At 43.2% G+C, this 20,176-nt stretch overlaps 2 protein-coding genes across 9 annotated transcripts in view; one reads left to right on the top strand and one right to left on the bottom strand.

The window, feature by feature from the left end:
- The window catches only part of LOC110983488 (BOS complex subunit NOMO1-like), a 23,222-nt gene extending 18,177 nt beyond the window's left edge, over positions 1-5,045 (top strand). Inside the window, exons 24-30 of one of the 2 annotated variants that reach the window (XR_015426732.1) lie at positions 53-139; positions 401-511; positions 1,083-1,184; positions 1,587-1,706; positions 2,879-2,971; positions 3,804-4,449; positions 4,512-5,045. Coding sequence is in view for 1 of the 2 variants with exons in the window: in XM_022242779.2 (XP_022098471.2) it covers positions 53-139; positions 401-511; positions 1,083-1,184; positions 1,587-1,706; positions 2,879-2,971; positions 3,804-3,941 (651 nt within the window). In the remaining variant the exon portion in view is untranslated. Of the gene's footprint in view, positions 1-52; positions 140-400; positions 512-1,082; positions 1,185-1,586; positions 1,707-2,878; positions 2,972-3,803 lie in introns of both variants that reach the window. The other variant, XM_022242779.2, reaches the window with a different exon arrangement.
- Positions 5,041-19,954, bottom strand: prdm10 (PR/SET domain 10). 7 transcript variants are annotated; one of them, XM_087142285.1, is made up of 9 exons: positions 19,750-19,954; positions 19,121-19,156; positions 17,504-17,650; positions 16,446-16,593; positions 14,202-14,600; positions 12,601-12,744; positions 11,458-11,561; positions 11,003-11,252; positions 5,041-10,657 (listed from the first exon to the last, which is right to left on the bottom strand). In XM_087142285.1, the coding sequence occupies exons 3-9, from the start codon at positions 17,642-17,644 to the stop codon at positions 7,437-7,439; spliced, it is 4,407 nt and encodes a 1,468-aa protein (XP_086998411.1). In that variant the 5' UTR covers positions 17,645-17,650; positions 19,121-19,156; positions 19,750-19,954; the 3' UTR covers positions 5,041-7,436. The 7 variants fall into 7 exon arrangements, with proteins under 7 accessions (XP_086998411.1, XP_086998406.1, XP_086998412.1 ...); XM_087142280.1 differs by having other exon boundaries at positions 17,504-17,656; positions 19,750-19,953; XM_087142286.1 differs by lacking the exon at positions 19,121-19,156.
- Between the last annotated feature and the right edge of the window lie 222 nt (positions 19,955-20,176).

A 20,176-nucleotide genomic window follows, 5' to 3' on the forward strand; every position in this document is an offset into this window, starting at 1 on the left:
TCCTGAGTTATTCTGAAGAGTAACAGTGATTGTTTGATTGTTATTGCCTCAGCCGGAGTGTTCCTACGAGTTGCAATTGAAGTCTGGCGACGTCAACAGCCACATTGAGAGAGCTGCGCCTAAGACACAGATTATAAAGGTTGTTACCTTTTTTATTGCCTTCAATATTTGGAATCTTTTCAGATTTAGCCTCACCGTGCTTTCAAAATGAGCGAGAGGCCGCATGGACATCGTCATGCTTAATTATCAAACACTGAATACATTGAAATGATAACCAGATAGGTCACAACCAACATCATCAAAAACAACTTGTGAAATGTGTCAACCACCTACATGTAAACCTTCACAGCGTTGTTCACAGTTAAATAGGTAAAATGTAACTATTCTGGTCCGTTTTCAGGTGCAAGGGAAGGATATCGATAATCTTCATATTATCGTCTTTCGTCGCCTTAATCAGTTTGATATCGGCGGAAACATTATAACACCCAGTGAACATTTAGCGACGCTTAAAGTGAGTACTGCTTTGCATTGTGATTTTTATTTATTATTTCAGTGTGCCAGTGTTGCTCATGTAGTCAATTTTGTGCCTGATCAGTTTGTCTAAATCATGCACAAATGAGCAGTAGATCAGAACTGTTCTGTAAAAAGGCAGATTTCTTGAGGAAAACCGTTTGTTACAGCACAGTCTTCAGCAACGTGTCTTTCTCCTGAAGTGACTTCCCCTCAACCTCTACTTACAACACATTTCAGTTTGAAATGTTATGAACCGATTAGCATGAATTTCTCAAAGTATGAAAATTGTTGGTCAATTTTGTTAGTTTAATGTCTTGGTAGGATACACATGTAAACTTTACCAAAATTTCTTCCCCAAGAAACCTCTTAAAACTTTGCAGCATTAATAAAAATAGTTTCTTTTTAGTCAGAAAGTGGAATTGCTTGCGGACGTCTGCATAACTGTGCCTGTCCCCGAATCTAAGCAGTCTTTTGTTGACTTCTTTTAAGCTGTCCACGTTTTCAGAACCCCTTCACAAACACAAGGAAATGTATTTCTAACAGTTTCTTTGTCTCTCTCTGTGTGGTAGGTGCTTTTATACAGTGAAGACAATCTAGTCTCCCCGGTACACACATTATCTCTAGGCAGTAGTAGTTTCTTCCAATTCCCCTCGCTACCAAACGATGGAGCGGTAAGATTTATCAGGAATTCTTTCTGCAGTCATTCACAATCGATATAGAGTATTTCAGTCAAACGAATAATTAATGTAAAGCTAGATTAGCTAATATCTAAATATATCATAGTGTTTTCTCTGGGCTCTCTAGGGAGCATGAAGTAATTTTGAATTCAGTGATGACTAACCCATTATTACAAGGTGAATTTCAACAGTAGACATTCAAAATAGAATTTCATTAAATACTGAAGTTAAAAGACTCATGTGAACAGAGAATTTAACTGTACGTGAAACAATATGCTGATATTGATATCGGTATGATATTGAGCCCACTGAAAGCCTGTCCAAGAGACCTATTATGCTATGTGCATTGTGGTTGAATTGAACATTTTGTTTATTTATTTAATTGTTTTTCAACAGAGGTATGTCATGCGTCTGGAATCTTCATTATCCAAATCAAGTTGGGACTATACTCTACCAGAGGCCAGCTTCAGCACAGACGGATACTTCAAGCATATCACCTTACAGTTCAATCCAGAGGTAGTTGACACCTACCTGTGTCTGGTTTGCTTTTTTTCTGTATAAATGGCCAGGCATACAACTTTTCCTAGGCTCAGCTGATTACCTCGTTTTCACTTCACACTTATGCCAAGTTGCGTTGCTTGAACTGTCCTTTATTTTGCCAGGATGTCGCATTGTTTACACTCAGCGACGAGAGATGGAGGAAAGACAGGTGCAAGCTGTCTTTAAAATGTCCTGGACATGTGCTTGTTGCAAGACCTTGAAATGGCAATATGCTAGAGCTACTACCAATTCACTGCCATTGTTAGGGTAACCAGCACCAGCTGCAAACCCCGTGAAATTCAACTTGCATTGGTGTCTTTGTTCAGTTTCCCCGTTGTATTCCAACATCTGCTCCCTGAAGTCAGTCAAGTGTGACCAGCCAATTCGAGCTCCTTTCCTTTGTATCTTTTGTTAAACTGAAAACCAGAACCAAAGACAAAGGTTGTTTAGAAATGGACTGAGTTGCCTCTCAGACCATGTGGATGTACACTGGATCCAGCAAAGGACTTTAGGATCCAGGAGGGTGATAAAACTTCGGAGGGGGTGCTGACCGCAGATGTGATACTTAAAATTTAAGCCAACGTTTTCTGGGCACCATGGGATCTTTCTTCTTGTCCAAAAATTATTTCTCACTAGATAAAATACCCAGACCTTAGAAGTAGCATTATTCCGCAAAACTAACACAAAATTAAAAGCCGCAAACTTGGATCAGAAGAACATGTACCAGTCGTAAAATCAGGGAACTAACTTCTATCTATAACATCAGTGAACTCCATAAAAATCAGGGACCTCATTTTTATCCAAGAAACCAGTTGAATGCATAATTGGACATAACTCAGGTGAGGACTGAGGCATGGATGGTGCCACACAAAGAGACCAATTGTTCTTTGTAGTTAAGCATGGTTTGGATTATCTTTGATTTCCCTGTCCAGTCGGCCATTTTGTTCCACTGTGATCTGCACAAAAAGTACATCTGCATGTTCTTTTCAACCATTTAGCATTGATCAGTGGTAAAAATGACCCCATATTACCCCCTTCCCTCCATTTTTGAACAGAGATGCTCACAAATTGAAGATTCTATGCTTGATCAGTATTGGCAATGATGTGACGGATATCATCCTGTTTTCTTGTTGTTTTGTTTTTGACAGAGACGTGCCGTTGATCAGGAAGTCTCCAGTGGATCCCACCTTGCATTACCTCTCATAGCAGCGTTGATAGCTATTGGGCTGAACCATGCAAAGGTAAGCAAGCCTCTCTCTGGGTGCAAAATAATAAGACAGTGGCAGTCATGGGCACTCTGTATATTAACCGGACACTCTTTACGTCCTCCATACGGTTAAATCCATGCTTTGTAGCCGCACTTCATTGTTGCCTTGCTTCATGGGCTCCCATGTAATCATTCGCTTGAGTCAAACTCTTGATGTCCGACAGACTGACGCACCCGACATCCTAGCATATAGGCAACGTAATTTGAATGCCAGTAGTGCCCATACATGCACCTGCCCGTCATGGTCTACTAAAATGGAAAAGTTTGCTGCATTCATGGCATTCACCCAGTTCAAAAAAGGAAAAATGCACCTGCTAATTTGTCGCACTGCAGGCTGGAACTCAATGTTAAAAATACACCCTTCGTAATTGGATGTCAATTTTAACAATATTTAAAATACACCCTGCACAATTGTATATCAATTTTAACAATGTTAAAATACACCCTGCACGGTTGTATATCAATTTTAACAATGTTAAAATACACCCCGCACGGTTGTATATCAATGTTAACAATGTTTAAAATACACCCTGCGCGGTTGTATATCAATTTTAACAATGTTAAAATACACCCTGCACGGTTGTATATCAATTTTAACAATGTTAAAATACACCCTGCACAGTTGTATATCAATTTTAACAATGTTAAAATACACGCTGCGCAGTTGTATATCAATTTTAACAATGTTAAAATACACCCTGCACAGTTGTATATCAATTTTAACAATGTTAAAATACACCCTGCACGAATATATTTTGTTTAAATATGTAATATCCGTGCTTTGCATTTATATATGTGTACATCAGATTCTGCCTATACTCCAACAACTGGGCCTGGCCTTGAAGGGCTTTCGTTCCCCTGGTGGCTCTGAGGTACGCGACATGGGCGGGGCTGGCGACCAAGACACCAGGCCCAAAAAGAAACCCAGGACACGCAAGACATAATAGCAGGGAACCGGTTTGAAGAACGCACCAATCACAGCACATGGGCAGCGGCGAGGGCTGGAAATGTAGGGGCTGAAATTTTGTTTACAGCAAAGAGAAACATTCAGAGGCATTACACGTAGTTCGTCTCTTCGTTTTTAGTACAGGTAAATCTTGAAACAAGGGGGTATTGTATTGAGGGACATCGGGCAAATTATTTAATTCGCCACCTTACATGTAAATTTGTAAAGTGAGTGGTGATCGTATCAAAGGATAAGTTATTTGACAGATCCAGTGGAATTATTGGAAAGATCCAATGAATATAACAAATTAACATTTGTCATTTTTATGTCTTTGAATGTTTTAATGAAACATGTTTGAGATGTGGAATGTTTGGACGGCTGTGTGTGTATTTGTGTGTACATTTTCTTTGGTGATTAGGGATGAGAATCAGTTTTATTTGTATCAGTCGTGATATTTGCCTTCGTTACTTTGTACTTTTGTAAGGGGAAAAATGGACTCTAGTTGGGTGAGGACATTAACCCTAACCCTCCTCAATCCTCCAACAGGTGAAGGATTCAGGAGGGTTAGGGTTAATGTGCTTTGCCTTTGGGTCAAGCCAAGGGGAGCAGATGGAACTAACATCTGCTTCAAACTTGTCAGCGTGAATTCACGTGTGCCCTCTCCAATCACCGATACCCCTTTGCTCCTGACGAATAGAAAGGCCGAGGATGACAAATACATGTACGTGTAGTGTTGAAGTCAAGACTATGACAAGACCACGCGCAAGTCACAAAGGAATACTTTTGTTACTGTTCATTTGATTACTTTGGTCTGAAAGTCCCTGGATTGTGGGTCTCATGATGGCTTTGTCTTCACACAGCACCTCAAGTCTAGAGTACAAGAACTCAGACATGTTCCTGCCATTGTTTGCCATATGAGAAAACTACTTTTAGACACCAAACTCACACGGAGAACATTAAAAGTGTATCTCCCAGGACAGCAAAAACATTGATCAAAAGTTTGCTTGTTGGATCACGCGAACATAAAATAATTACCAATATGCAATTTTTGTATGTATTTCTGATACTGGGAATAAACATAGTCAGACAGTGCAGGATCAGGGTTTTGATTATTTCCTTTGTTTTTAATTTCAAGGTGTACAGGTGCATTTTACATCAGTTGACATTGAACTACTCGTCGGTTTTAGAGTGACCAAAACTTAAAAGCCAAGACACGAAGATATTCAAATTGGAAACAGCGATTCAGCATACATGTACATGTACTAACGGTGACTCTTAAGCACAGATGTCATCCCTGAAAACTCTACTGCCAAAACACAATATTTTTAAAACTGGAACCAGTCTGATAGTCTGAATTTGTTGACAACCAGGACGGTCATTTCAGTCCAACAGATGACCAAATTACGATCTCTATTCTCATTCACAAGTTTTACCTGTAAACCTTCTTTTTAGCTGCTGAAAAACAAGAAAAGATCAAAGGTGGTTACCAACATGTATATCTTTTGCAGACAGTATCATTTTCATGGCGGCCATCTGGTGACAAAAATACCTTCAAGTGGCGACTGTTTGCAAATTGGTGGCAGGCCAAGACATACATTAAACAAATCACCGAATTCCATTTTTCTTCTCTAAAACAACCGATAAACACGTGTGGTTACCATTGCGACACAAGTTTGTTGCCATTTTTTTTCCACGTAACTCAAGTCTAGTAGCTACAGAACAGAATAATCTTTCAGAGATTGAACTGACTCTAACTCAGTGAAATTTGAATACATACATTGTAATCTGTGACAACCTGTGGGAACTTAACAGGCCGTGTCCCAATCATATGGCTGCAGCTAGAAATTACACACGAGTCTGTGGTAGTGGCTGTGGCCGGTTCCAATTAAGTCGTGTGTAATCTCAAGCCACAGCCAAGTGATTTGGACGCAGCCCAACACAAATCAAAAAAGCTAACACGCCGCGTGTACAACCATTCCAGATAACCTCATACAATCCTGAATGACCTTTAAATGCATGTTTTACAGTAAGATGTCAATCCCCAATACGTTTGCCTTTGAGCTTGTTCATGTGATATTCTCAGTGAAAAAGACACAGATTTACTAGCTGGTACAGCAATGTGTATTGCACACAAAACCCAACAATGGTCTTTGAGTGAAAAGGGGCCGTCAGGAATGCCAAGTGAAAGGTTACTAGATTAATAGTCTACTGAGCTTTTCCCTACGTCCCAGGATGTCCATGGTTTAAGAGTCATAAATATAAAATCCTCCTTTCTCATTGTACCGTCTGGATTTTAAAAAGAAGTTGAGATATCTGTCTCATAAATGCTTTCAGAAGAAAAATTATTATGTAGAAGTTTGACTCTGGCAAATTTTAAATTTGAAGTTCTTGCAATATGTATACAGTACATTTAATTTATTAGACATTAGAACTACACAATGTACGCTGTACGTGCATCGGTTCAAATACTGAAGGGTCAGTCTGTAATGACCAGGAACGTGTGTATGATCACATGACTTCATTTCTGAATTCTAATACATGTACAACTGCAGTCTAACATTCCTTTACTGTTCAACATAATTTTTACAATTGACATACAGAAGAAATTGAAGCTATTATATAACATCCCAATCAAGGGATTTGGATGAGAATTATAAGGGCACAGTGCAGTAAACCAACCAACTTTGGTGGATATGGGGGTCATTTAGGGACGTTTTATTTCCCTTCATATCCAAAGCCTGTTAAAAGCCCCCCCCCACAAATTGCCTCACCTCTCAGAAACTTAAAAACCACAAAAGTTTGAGGAAATTCCCCAATCCCCCACCTCCCCAAAAAAGAAAATCCAAACCTACATGTACATTAGTTCCCAGCTACTGGGACATGTACGCCTCTGCAAGCACTTTAGACTACACTAAAAGACTTCAACACTAGACCAAAAATACTAGTATTTGTACATTATGCCAAAATTTACAACTGTTTAAATACACCTGTACATGTATGTATCATTCCAGGTGAGGAATCCCCAGCCAGGAATTTACAATCTGGATATAAAGTATAATTAAACATTACTGTTTTGGTAGGACTTTGATGGGTCCAATTTCTACACTGTGCACATTATGTTTATATCCAAAAAGCAAAAAAAAAACACTTTTAAAATACATCACTTGTACAGATTTAAAAATCAGATATAATTCAAAAGAGGGGATCAAATGAGTTTACAACGAAAATCAAAGTGGAATACCCTTTAAGCTTCCAAACTCTATTATACAATGCTATGAACATTCGGCCCTAAAAGTCAGTCCACGCCAGAGATAGATTTGTCCTTGTTCCACAGCACTCATGGGTAATCATGACTTCTAAAGGAAATTGAAACATTATTAAGGGCTTAAATTTCTCATCTCAAAGGCGAAGATCTCCCTCGATGTTACTACAGCCATACATCTTGTTGCTGCTACATATTTCAAACTGTTCTATTTCTAGAGTACATGCACCATTAACGATACTGCGGTGTATAATTTGCCCATGAACGCTGAATGAAAACTGTCTGCTGCTGCTGTTGTTGCTGTTGTTGTTGCTGTTGTTGTGGCTGTTGTTGCTGCTGTTGCTGTGGCTGTTGTTGCTGCTGTTGATCTTGCTGCTGGTGCTGAATTGTTGTTGGAGAGCTCATTGGCTGTGTGCTGTTCTGCAAGTTTAGAAGCTGAGGCTGATATGGAGAGTCAGATTGGCGGAGCTGGCTGACGTCCACCACAGGCGGAGTCGCTGTGATGCTGCCACTGGATGTCGTGCTCTGTGTGACGTAAGTGATGGGGATCTGTGTCACAGCGATGCTTGCCTGGGTCACTGCGATGTGTGAGACAGGGATCTGGGTGGCAGTGACCTGAGACACAGGAATCTGGGAGACCGGGATCTGAGAGACCTGGATCGTCTGTGGCTGGAGCTGGATCCCACCAGGCTGCACGTGCTGAATGATGCGCTGGGTCAGGTGTTGGTAGTCACTCACCGGCTGCTGACGGAACTCGATGGACTGGGAGAGCTCGGACATGGCTTGGGTCAGGAGGTCTGCTGCTTGGACCGACTCTGTCTGGACAGGGGTAGCACTGCTGGCATCAATGTACCGGATCAGCTCTGGCTGGCGGATGATCTGCGTTTCCTGGTTGGTCTGCTGCTGTTGCTGCTGGGCCGCCTCTTGGGCTGCAGCAGCAATTGTTGCAATGACCTGGGCAGCTTGGCCGTGCAGCGAGGATGTCAAGATGGGCTGGTGGGTCTGTCCTGAAATGTTGTTGGTGAGTGCCACTGGTGTGATGGTCTGGACTTCGCTGACCTGTTGATAGTCTGAAGCCTCCTGGATGTAGACTGTATCAGGCATGCCGTCCTGCACGTGAGCCACCACAGCTATCTGGGTGACCTGCTGACCATCTTGATACAACTGACTGTCAGGCTGCTGAAGGACGGTCACAGTCGCCGGGGTGGTAGATGTTGAGGACTGCTGCACTGGATCCATATGCTTCTTGCGCACATGATCCATCATCTTGGCCTTAGTGCTGTACTGCCGTGGACAGTGGGCACAAGCAAAGTAGTGGGTAGTTGTAGTACCAGCAGGTGCAGTGTGGGGGTCACCAAGGGGGCTGTTGGGATCACCCTTGGTTTTCCGGAGACTTGGTGGTACAGTCGACCCTGGGTGATTCTTCAAAATGTGGATCTTCCGTTTACTACTGCTCTTGTAGACCTTCTCACAGTAGGCGCAGAAGTAGTTGCGATTGGGTTTGACAATGGGCAGGTTAAGCTCGGGCACAGACTCTGGTGGGGTCTCTGGATGCTGCTTGGCCAAGTGATTGACCAGCATTCCACGCCTCTTGAACCCGATGGCGCACAGGCGACACTTGAATGTGAAAGCGTTCATGTCTGTCGGGGCAAACTTGGGCTTGAAGGGTGCTTTCTTAGGCTGCTTGGCCAGAGCTAGGTTGGCTGCCTCCCGCTTGGGGTTGTGCATCCGGTGCATGTGCTCCTTCAGCTTATCCTTGCGCTTGAACTGCTTGCCACAATTGGCACACAGGAAGTCTTTGTGGTCCGAGTGGCGCAACATGTGCAGCTTCAGCTTGTCTGGCCGGGGAAAGATCCGATCACAGTGGGGGCAGGGGAACTCCTTCTGGGAGTGGAAGCCCCGGATGTGCTTCCGGATCTGCGGGTAATCTTTGAACTGCTTGTTGCAGTGGGGGCAGGTGTAAAGCCCGTTGATGGTGTGGTAGGGCACGTGGCTACGCAGCTGCTCCATTCGGTCAAAGCCCTCTTCGCAGAAGGGACACTTGTAGTATTTCTGCACTGTGTGGACCTTCATGTGGCAGGCAATGGCCGAGTTGCTCATAAAGCGCTTGGAGCAGACACTGCACTGCAGCGGCTTGACAGCATCACTGGAGTGGACATTGAGGTGTTTCTCATACCGACTCTTGTCCTTGAAAACCTTGCTACACTGCCCGCACCTGTGAATCTGCATAGGCTTTTCAGAAGCAGGGCGATTCTTTCCATGAGCAGATGCATGGAGAGCCAGGAATTTCCGACTAGGGAAGACCTCATTGCACTCAGGGCAGCTAAGAGGACTCTCGGGGACCTGAGACCCTTCCTGACTCTGGGCTGCCTGGCCGGATCCTGCAGGGGCGCTGCCTTGGAAAATCACTTGCGGCCCTGAAAGACCACTAGGTCCCTGGGGCTGGGCTTGGAGCTGGGTCTGAGGCTGAGCTTGGGGCTGAGGCTGCGCAGGTGGCTGTGCCAGGACAGGCACCTGACTGTGGGATGGATACTGGGGTGGTGCAGAAACCTGTGTGGAAAGTCCCTGCATAATTGGCTGATTGGGGACTTGGGGGTAGGATACCGACCCAGTCGTCTGTGGAGCCGATGTTGGGAGCTGGTAGGTCTGTTGAGCTGATGTTTTTGGCTGGTTGGATGCCTGGACAGAGGAAGGAACTCCAGGGGTAAATCCGCTTGTTGCTTGGGAATGCTGATTGACTGCAGGCTGCCCGGACATCTGAATTTGAACAGATATGGCTGATTGGCCCTGGGGATCGAAAGATTGAGAAGATGTGCCCTCTCCTGATGGATTGCTTCCAACTATTGATGAGGCGTCCACAAGCAGACGTGCTGCCACGGCCATGGGTCCTTCTTCTCCCTCTTCCCATTCGGGATCAGTCAGTGATGGAGAGTGTGTCAGCTCGTGAAGGTTCAAGAGCTCCTCACTTTCAAACTCCAAGTCGCAGTTGTCACAGCCCCAGCTGGACTGCACCGACTGCTTGCTAAGCGGCATGCCAGGGTATTCCCCCTTCTCCTCATGGCGCCTTAGGTGCCGAGTGCGGTTGTAAATGTGGGCAAATGTCTTGTTGCAGATGTTACAGGTGAAGTTCTTCTCGCCTGAGTGCATGACCATGTGGCGCTGGAGGCTGTATAGCCGGGGGAAGGCCTTGGGGCACATGTTGCAGTGGTAGAGCTCGGGCTTCTTCCGCTGGATCCGGCGGGACTGCCGCAGCTTGGCTTGGGCCATCATCTGCTTCCGCTGGTACCCCTCGGGGTACTTTCGAGGGCGACCCCTGCGACCTCTCGCCCGGCCACGGGATGGGCGAGCGTGCACAGCATCGTGGGTGGTCAGATGTTTCTGGAGTAGTTCTGATGTGCGGAATTTACGGCTGCATTCAAAGCAGGGCCAGGAGTTCTCCTTGTCCTGGAGTTCTGTTGAGAAAAATGCAATGGATATACAAAATGATTACAAAGTGAAACAAATCCTTGGGTAAAGAACAGCATTTTTTTGCCTCAGGGCTTAAAATGTTGTCATAATACAGAATGTCTGTGACACACGTTACCCGTACTACAAAAATGCATCCTTTCCTGAATCCTCTTAAATTTTCCATCACACAGTAAACCAAAGCGCACCCATACCTGAATTAACAACACATCAAGTCCCATATGAAGTGACAGCAGCTAGACTGTACTTTCCTTGGTCTTACCAAACCATCCAAATCCCCTCCACAGACTTTGAAGGATCTGGGATTTGCGCATGGATGAGGGAACCCTTACCTGCTGCCTCCTCAGGTGTGATCTCCAGCACTTTCTCCCCAATCAGTTCAGCATAGGACTTGGCGTACCACACCTTCAGCTCGGTCTTGGCCTCCACCATCTTGATGGTGGCGAAGTAGATGGCATTCTCCATCTGAAAAGCGATGAGGTTCTGCTCGCTGTAGCGCTTGGCTGGCCGGATGAAGCCCATCCAGTTGCTCTCCTGCTCATCGCTGCAGTCTAGGTGAATGTCCTTTCCATCACGCTTGACCTTATCAGGAAAAGTATAAATAAAATGATTTGAGGAAGGACAGCACGCCAAGGCAATCTCTGCACTACAGGTTAAGAGTTGCGCCCCAAATGCCAAGAGCTGTCAACACTGCGCTTTTTGCACAAGTCAATCTAATGCGCTATACGTAAACAATAAATTACTTTCCTAATTATGTAATTTTGAAAGCAAGAAAACTGTATCTTACCAGCCATTTAAAAGCCCCTTTGTGGAGCGACTCTGGCCTGACGACCTTGCCTTCCAATGGACCAAACTGGGTGCGCTTGGGGATGGATCGCTTGGCAAATACTCCTGGAAATATTCATAGCAGAAAGACATGGAATAGTTAATATTCTAATATCTTTGGAAGATGATACACTCTTCATTAATATGGGATCCTTCAAAGTCAGTAAACAATGTATTGGTTTGGTGCTCAATTTGCTATAAAGACTAAGAAAACATGTCTGTTTTACTGGAATCTTGTCTTATCAGAGTCTATGTAAATAGGACTTGACTGTGCATACACAGCACATGCTCACTCATGACTTCTCTATTCTGCCCCACCCTAGTCACAATACAACGCCAAACATGCCAGTTTATTGCGTCAAAAAGTTGTTAGCCTTGTAAGCAGTCCAGCAAAGTTGCTGGATGTACAGTACATGAAGTGGCAAATTCAATCAAGCCACCTGAGGCCTGTGAAAGAAAGGCCAGCAACGTATGTTTGGATATCTCTTTCTTCAACTCTCCTTTGGTGTTACAGCACAAATGTGCACGAGTGCCCACAGTCACTCTTGTGCATGTATTTTCTACATGGAGCACAAACATGCACAGGTTCAGTGTGTACACAGTTGGTTGCCAGCACAAAATGCCCCAGGGTCTTTTGTGCAGTCCTCTTCACTGCATTTGGTTTACTGCAGAGTTATGCACATGAAACAGTGAAGCACAGTTGTTGGGCAGCACAAAAGTGCAATCTGATATTCCTGTGAGGGACAGTTGGTGCAGTGCACAACACGACACAGCTGTGCTTCATTGAGGTGTTTACCAAGTGACCCAAAGAGTGACTTCAGCATAGGAGGGTTAGACTGTGAGTAGGGCACCTTGCGTGGCCAGGACACTTTGAGTAACATGAGATTATTACTACAGATTGAGCATGCCAAACGAAACATGACAATACCAAGGCTAAGAGCAAGGGAAGTAATCAAACATGCTGCTTTGCACTAGTGGTAGTGATTCAGGCACAAGCCTATCCAAGATAATACCATGGGTGTTTCTCTGCAAGACACTCTGTCGTTTTTTTTTTCAACAAAGGTGGGGTGTTACATGTACATGAACTTCTCCTTGGAATGCTCACCGACTTGGTTGTTGTCCACCTTGAAGATCTGCAGCTGACTTGGAAGGCTAGCCCTGGCCCTCGAGATGACAGGGTTATCAGAGATTGTCTGCAGTGCTCCCTGCTTCAGGAATTCTTCCTCATCCAAAAGGGTGTTAACATCGTCTGTGAAAAGTAATAAAAAAGGATTTCAGACAAATAATATAGACATGCACAGAAACACACTGAAAGTGACATTACAGCTAATACAGAGCTACTTTGTAGAAAGCAAGAATGTGGCCCCCTTATCTGTGCATATTTCAAAACTAAAAATGAAGTCTACACGTTAAGGCTGAGTTCGGGCGGCATGTTCTCGTATGTTCATGAACAGCTCGATTTGTTGTTTGTGGGTTGGCCCCTCGAACACCAGGAGTGTAGAATTAGTTATCCCTGGTAGTTAGTGATACGTGTATGTGACCCACCATCCTAAAACCAGGCTGAAGTCCGTATTTGTGATGTCGGACAATTCCTCTCATTCAGCTTTTTTTACACTTTTAAAGTGATCCATTTTAAATCAAAAATTCTGTCTGCAGTAAGCTTTCCATGGGTAGTGATAGCTGTAAGACTCCCATGAAAATCTGAAGAGTGGAAGTTCCAATATTTTAGGGTTGTGAAGTTACCTACTTCAGCCTGGCTTTGGGATGGTGGGCCACATACATGTACATGTACCTGTATATTCATGCAACATGGCAGTGTCCATGTAACATTTTAAATTGTTATTGTTTGGACTTCTAGGCTGCATTCTTTACTATTTAAAAAAGAATGTTGATATCTGTATATAAAAATTAATGATATTAATTTCACAAAACCTTTTCTACCGTCTCCAGCTTGTTCAACCATCTTACTATTTATATTTCTGCAGCTCTTCAGAAATTAGAATTCTGCATGCTTTTTGGCGTGTTCATGCAAAACCCTGATGAGGTGGTGTGTGATCCTGTTCCAAGAACAGGGTCCTGTTCCCGCCATTGCATGCAAGAACAAGAAACCCATATCAAGAAAAGGCTGCCCAAACTAGACCTTAGATTACTTCTCCTGAACATTTTCGGTTAATTTGAACATGAGAATTCCAACTGCAGCAAATTTGAAAAATCCATTCCTAATGCACAGTATGATATTCAAAAAAGAAATACTGACAAACTACATGTAGTTTTTATGTTTATTTCATTTATTTATATATCTGTTCATCAAACAGCACATTTAGCACCAATTTACAGGACGACGTGACAATTAAGAAGAAAGGAAAACCCCGGATACATATTCCCGGAAAACCCACGGAATCAGGCAGGGACTGAAAATTCAATCCACATTCTGACCTACTGTAGGTGGGATTCAAACCTGGGTTGCAGAGGTGGAAGGCGAGGAAAGAGCTACTACACCAACCCGACTCCCAAGATTATATAAATAACTACACTTTGGGGAAAAGTACCATAGTTGATCCGAAACCGAATTTCGACCAGCATAAATGTTGAGCACACTTTGACTTTGCAAGCTGCCCCAGAATGTGCCCCACATAGATGCAACTGATCAACATACATATCTTGTCCATCATAGAGTCTGAGATTATGAATGCCAGAAATACATACCCAAAGATTCTGCCTCTTGGTCTCCAAAGTACTTCCCAGAAGTACTTGGTAGTTGAGAAAGCTGCGACAACCGAGTAGAGCGCCGCCCTTCAAATTGGTGCTCTGCCACTGCTGCAGATGTAGAGGCACCTGACGGTCCTGGGCCAACTTGTTCCGCTAACACCCCACCTCCTTCAACCATCATCACCAAAACATCCCTTCCGTCAGCACGGTCGCTGGCGTCGGCTGCAGCCCCCATCCTGTTCTCGAGTGGTGCCGGCGCACTGTACATTTGGTCCACCTGGGGCAGGGATTGGCTGGCTGACTGGGCAGGAGGTTCCATTTGGTGGAGGACGGGCGAGTCTGGTGGCAGGCTGGAATCTGGAGTGAGAGGGTTCTGCACTGGGACAGCTTCATTGTCTGGAAAAATGAAATTCAAAATTAATCATTTACTGGAGTATCGGACAAACTAATAAACACAAGGAACTTGGAGTTAAAAAGGAAAAACCTTGACGATAAAAAATTAAAAGATGTACAAAAAACTTGCGTAAATCTCAATTTGAGGTTCCTGTACTCAAGTGCCAATCCTAGGCTTGATGCCAACCATGGAGGTCTAAAATTGGTTTATTTCCATATCATACTTTGACCAAGTCAAAAAATTGTCAACATTGGTCTCAATCAAAGTATGACGTACTTCACATACATCGGCCCATAAGCAGAGATTTGACAATTGCAGAAGCAGTCTTTTTTTTTTTTTTTTTAATTCCTTTTTTAGTACAAGAGTTTTAAGTGACAGAGACAAATGAGCCCCATACTACGATACATTCATACTCATCCCCAAGTGCAAACACATCTACACATGAACTGAGTTTAAGCCAGAATGGGATTATGGAGGCATAAGTAAAAATAATATCCCTCGAGTTGGCCCAAGAAAACCTTGTGAATTTGAATGTTGTAATGATAATAAGGTCTATGGGCCTTGCTCCGGACCAAGAGAGGGCGTTGTTTCCTCGGCAACTGAGGCTCCTTTGGGACTAACTGTGAATCGCTGGTTCATAAAAGATTCAGAAACGCAAGCCTTGCAGTCGCATCGCTACCAATATTCCTGACTAATGCAGCTCTTTTCAATCGATGAGGGAGTGCTTCTGCTTGAGGCAGATATTAACATTCAGTTTTTTCAGCATAGTGCATGTTTACTTTCATGTGAAAAATGTATCCATTCCAAGGTACTTTCCATCAAATCACAAGCCAATTTGGCATTTCAAAATGAATAGGTCATTCTATAGTCTGGAGTATTACCCCATATAGGCTATTAATGTCACAAATCTCGCGCAATCTACTAATCACAAGGCCCGTTCTAGCAGCCCACCACAGAAAGTGTGGGTGTTTCCATGTTATGAGATGCTTTTCTGAAATGTTGGAGCATATGAACAAAAAACACTGACGAAAAATTCCATTTGCAAATATCTGATTGGCTGTGCAAAAAACAGACCATTCCAGACATCATTGATACGTTCTAAAACATGTTTGTACCGATGCAATTTAAAATCCCTCATTGCTAAATTGAGATATTTAGCGTTGAAGTTGGACGAAAATTGCTGTATCAGAAGGGACAAAGGGCATGCTGGGAAAGGTCACTATGCCCATAGTTCTGGCACAAAGTCACCTGATAGAGCTGACCTTGCAAGCATCATGGGCCGTTTTCCAATACTCAGCTTCGGCTCCATCTCAGGCTTCAACTGTTTTTTTAATAGCTGACTTTGAATCAGTCTAATTGTACCACAGAACATCAAATAAGATGCAAGAGAGCCAAAAATTACAGTGATTCAATGTAAATAAACGCTTCAGTCCCACAATTGGGGATTGGTTTTGGGAATGAAGCCCAAGACGGAGACAAATTTGAGTAATGGAAAATGGCCTTGACATTCTCAAACGACCTAAAATGCCCCACTTTTAGAGTATACACTGCATCTGATCTGAATACCCAACTCCATTAATATCTGCCATGAGTATAGCAGAAGCACCCACTCATCGGTGGAAAGGAGCCACGTTGGTGGGGAGTGTTTGTTTTGTTGGTAGCGATACGACCATAACACATGCATTGCATAGTCGTTTTTTAACCAGTAAAGTGCAATTTCAAGCAAAGGAGCCTCTGATGCTGGGAAACTGCACCCTCTCCTTATATCGCTCAGGGCGGATAGCAACCCCAAGTCACTATCAAAATCAGAGCTACATGTAGACCGTGAGCCTAAAACTGGTCCTCACCCGGGGTGGCTGGCAAAGCTTGGTCCTGATAACTGACCACTGCAATGTCGCTCTCCCTCACTGTGGACTGGGGCTCATTGTCGCTGAAGGCCTGCCCGCTGGGTTCGGGTTCATAGCCTGCCATGTAAGGGCGGAAGGCACGTGGTCTCTGCAAAACAATAGCATTGATGGGAATGAATTCACTTTCAGCTGAGGGAAGCAGTGCACTGTGGGATGTTATGACACCACCTTGCTGGTAACAGAATACATTTCCCAGAGCCCAGAGAACAGTTATATGACAGTGCTGTAATTGAGTCCGTCACAAGTCCTTTCTTATGGTCACATGAACTTAATTTTACTCTAGTGTGATCCATCTGTCATGTCTGTGTGACATGCACACTGATTGTTCATACAGGCATTGCATTTTATTCATTGATGTTTTAAACTTTGAGAAACTGATCAAAGATGTACTCAAAACTAAATTTTGGATGTCCAGTGCTTGAAAATTGCTGTTTGGTGTGTCAGATTTATTCAGAGACAAGTACTGAAGGACAGACTCCTGTATCTAGTTGCCACATCATGCCATTTTCATTGGGCAATCACCCCTACAACACGCTGCTTAAAGTCTTGTTCCCCAAGAGATTATTTACATTTGTAAGTAAACGGGGATGCTCTGTTGCCGGTGGAGTTTAACAAGAACTTTTTAATCACCATGAGTGGCACACTTTGAGCTGAAGTAAGTGGGTGGAAAAGGTGGAAACTTTCAACCCCCCCCCTCCATGTAAAAACAAAACTGGTAGATAATACATGAAAATCCCGTCTGTCAGAAATCTTTCACTCATTATTAAAACTGAACAATGTTTTTATGGATTGAGTATGGTATTTTAAACCGGGACCAGAAAAAAACAAGTCATTAATGTATCTCAGTCGACCACTAGATTTCTTTGACTAGTTTACAGTGTAGAGAACGTCTTTAACTAGTTTACAGTGTAGAGAACATCTTTAACTAGTTAAAAGTGTAGAGAACGCTTGTGTGGGCTGATCTGAATGTAATTCTGAGCTACAGCAATTGAACCTACCTCACCCACTCCCTCTGAACTCGAGACACCATTGTGCTGCATTGCATCATCTTGCCCGGTCGCTTGGTACTCATCTACGTTATTTCCGCCGTCCACCACATAGTGCGGTGGCCAAACAGGCTGTCGGCCATCTTGTTCCATTGTATGCTAACACTACACAAATCGAAACAGTGATACAGACTAACCGTGACGAGTTATAGTAATAATATTGACTTACATATGTAATGCGCACTTATCAGAGAACGCGATCAAGGTGCCATACATTATTGGTAATCACATCCCACAAAATGATGTCTGGGGCTATTTACTTCCACAAATGCAGTTATTTATTTTGATATATTTATCACTCATTTGCTTTCTTGAAGAATTTGGGCTTTTAAACGTGTACATGTATAGCGGTTGTGCACAGAAGGGATTTTTATGGTAAGAGCTTTTGTTCTATAGGGATACAAGTGAGTAGTCCTGATGTGCTATCCCTCTGTCACAAAGGCAGATACCAGAAAGATGACTGCCGTGTACAACCACTTTTGCCAATCCACATCTTGATTTAACTCCGCCAAGAACTCTGTACATGCAACAGCGATACTAGACTTATTTTTTTACAATGGCTTGGGTCACATCAGTGTTTACAAACACGGTGGACACAAAATTTGTCAAACCAATGGATGGTAATGGCTATCACATATATACAGGCAAAAGCTTTGTTCCAAAACTTTAGCGAGATCTCTCAGCCTTCCTAATGTAAAATTAAATGTATCATTTCAATACAACGTGTACATGTATTTTTTAATTTGACGTCACTTTAATGTATTGTGCACACGTTTGGGACTTCATGTAAATTGAACTAAGCATACCAGTACTATGAAATAAAAACTAACTCGGACTGTGAAGAGATATCGGTTTGTACACACATCAACAAGTTTGTCATAATGTAAAATTTTCAGTGACTGGTTCAAAATTGATATACGCATGACACATGTCAATGTTATGAACAACTGGGTTACAGGTACACTACATGTGCACATCAAACCATGATCACATGTAGATAAGTTTGTGTCATTCTTGTAAAAGTAATACATAGGCCTTAAACTTTAGGCACGTGCATGACGTTAGGGGTACACATCTTGGGTCTTCAGGTTCAACCACCATGACCACTTGATCTCGATCAGCCGGTGGACATACTCAATGTGTGTGCATGATCATGGAGGTATGTACAGTGTCCATGTAGGCCTACATGTACATGTACGGTACCGTATTCAGTCATGTCAGAGAGCTGGCACATGTACATGTACACTAACCCTTTGCCAAGCATCTCGTTCATCAGCCCGGTAGGCTTACTTTCGAAAGATATTGCAGCAGGATCAGATAGAGTAACGTAAACACATGTGGGCCTACGTCCTTCACGAATTGTGCCTCAGAGCTGAATTAAAAAAATGGTTAGGCCCACTTTGGGCAACTCCATTCACTTGTTGGACCCGAGCGGAACCCCGCAGTACAGTGGACATGGCCCACATGCACATACACATGATGCAGAAAGCGTGTGCAATCAACGTACGACATGGGGCAGCCCAAGTGTATTGTGCCCACACTAACAAAAAGAGAGGGACCACCACTTACCCCTTCGCCAATTTGTGGTCTGAGGGGCCCGGCAGTCTGCAAAATATTGACAAAATTCACCCTTAGAGATCCAATGCTGGGTCAAGTTGGGATATGTGAATAATCTACAAATAAAGGTGTGTCAAAGGGTTGTGATCTGAAACAGCGCGGCCGCGTGAATGGCGAAAATGGTCATTATTAATTCGACCCCGACATGAAGAAAACGTTCACCGGTCGCCATTTTGAATGGACGCGACCTCCCCTCTCAACCGCAATGGCCCAAGATTCGTAGCAAAAATACTCCTGCAAAACGTGGTAATAACTCAACAGAAGCAAAACAGTCTCAAAGCCTGGTAATTAAAGGCAATCACAATGTAACTTACCAAGGCTTAAAAGGGATATTTTCGTTGTTTATGGGGTGTATTTACCGGCAGAAGAACAAAGCATAAAAAAATCGGGTGTGTTGAAAACGGCGGAAGGGTATTTCGAAATTTCCAGCATATTTCTCCAAAAATTCTCTAAACCTGTCCCCCTCATTGTATAATTTCTTAACAAATTGAAAGGAGCGTGTAAATACTGGTTCACTGTTTTAGAAACCTAACAGCCAAGTGGTTATTTTATGTCGAAAATAAATGCACATTCAAACTTACCTTGTACCTCTGCTCGAGAGATGTTTGCGCCTATTTTACTTTCTGCGTAGTCTCTAATTTTATAACAAGTAATTCAATTGGTCTAAACGTAGCAAGCAATTCAAAATAGACTGCCAAGATTTTGCAATTTTTGTGTCATTTAGCTATGGATATCGATTTTATTGAGCAAATATGCTGTGCATAAGCTAAAAGTTTTTGTTTGTGGTTTGAGTGGTCAAGAGATTTGGGACGTAAATATAAATCTATGGCTACATTTGCTTTGAAGTGTGGCCAATCAGATTGACCATGGTACCCACGTTAAACGATGGCGCGTAGACCGAAATTCAATATTCATATATGCAAATCAAAGAAGCTCCGTCAAGTAGTCTGCTGTCAAGCCGCGCAGCAACGTCCGCAAGTCAAAGCTCCCTAGTGTGTACAGTACATG

This window comes from Acanthaster planci, linkage group LG10 (assembly GCF_054643075.1).
Source record: "Acanthaster planci isolate LZ-2023a linkage group LG10, COTS_SCS, whole genome shotgun sequence".
NCBI classification, from domain to species: Eukaryota; Metazoa; Echinodermata; class Asteroidea; order Valvatida; family Acanthasteridae; genus Acanthaster; species Acanthaster planci.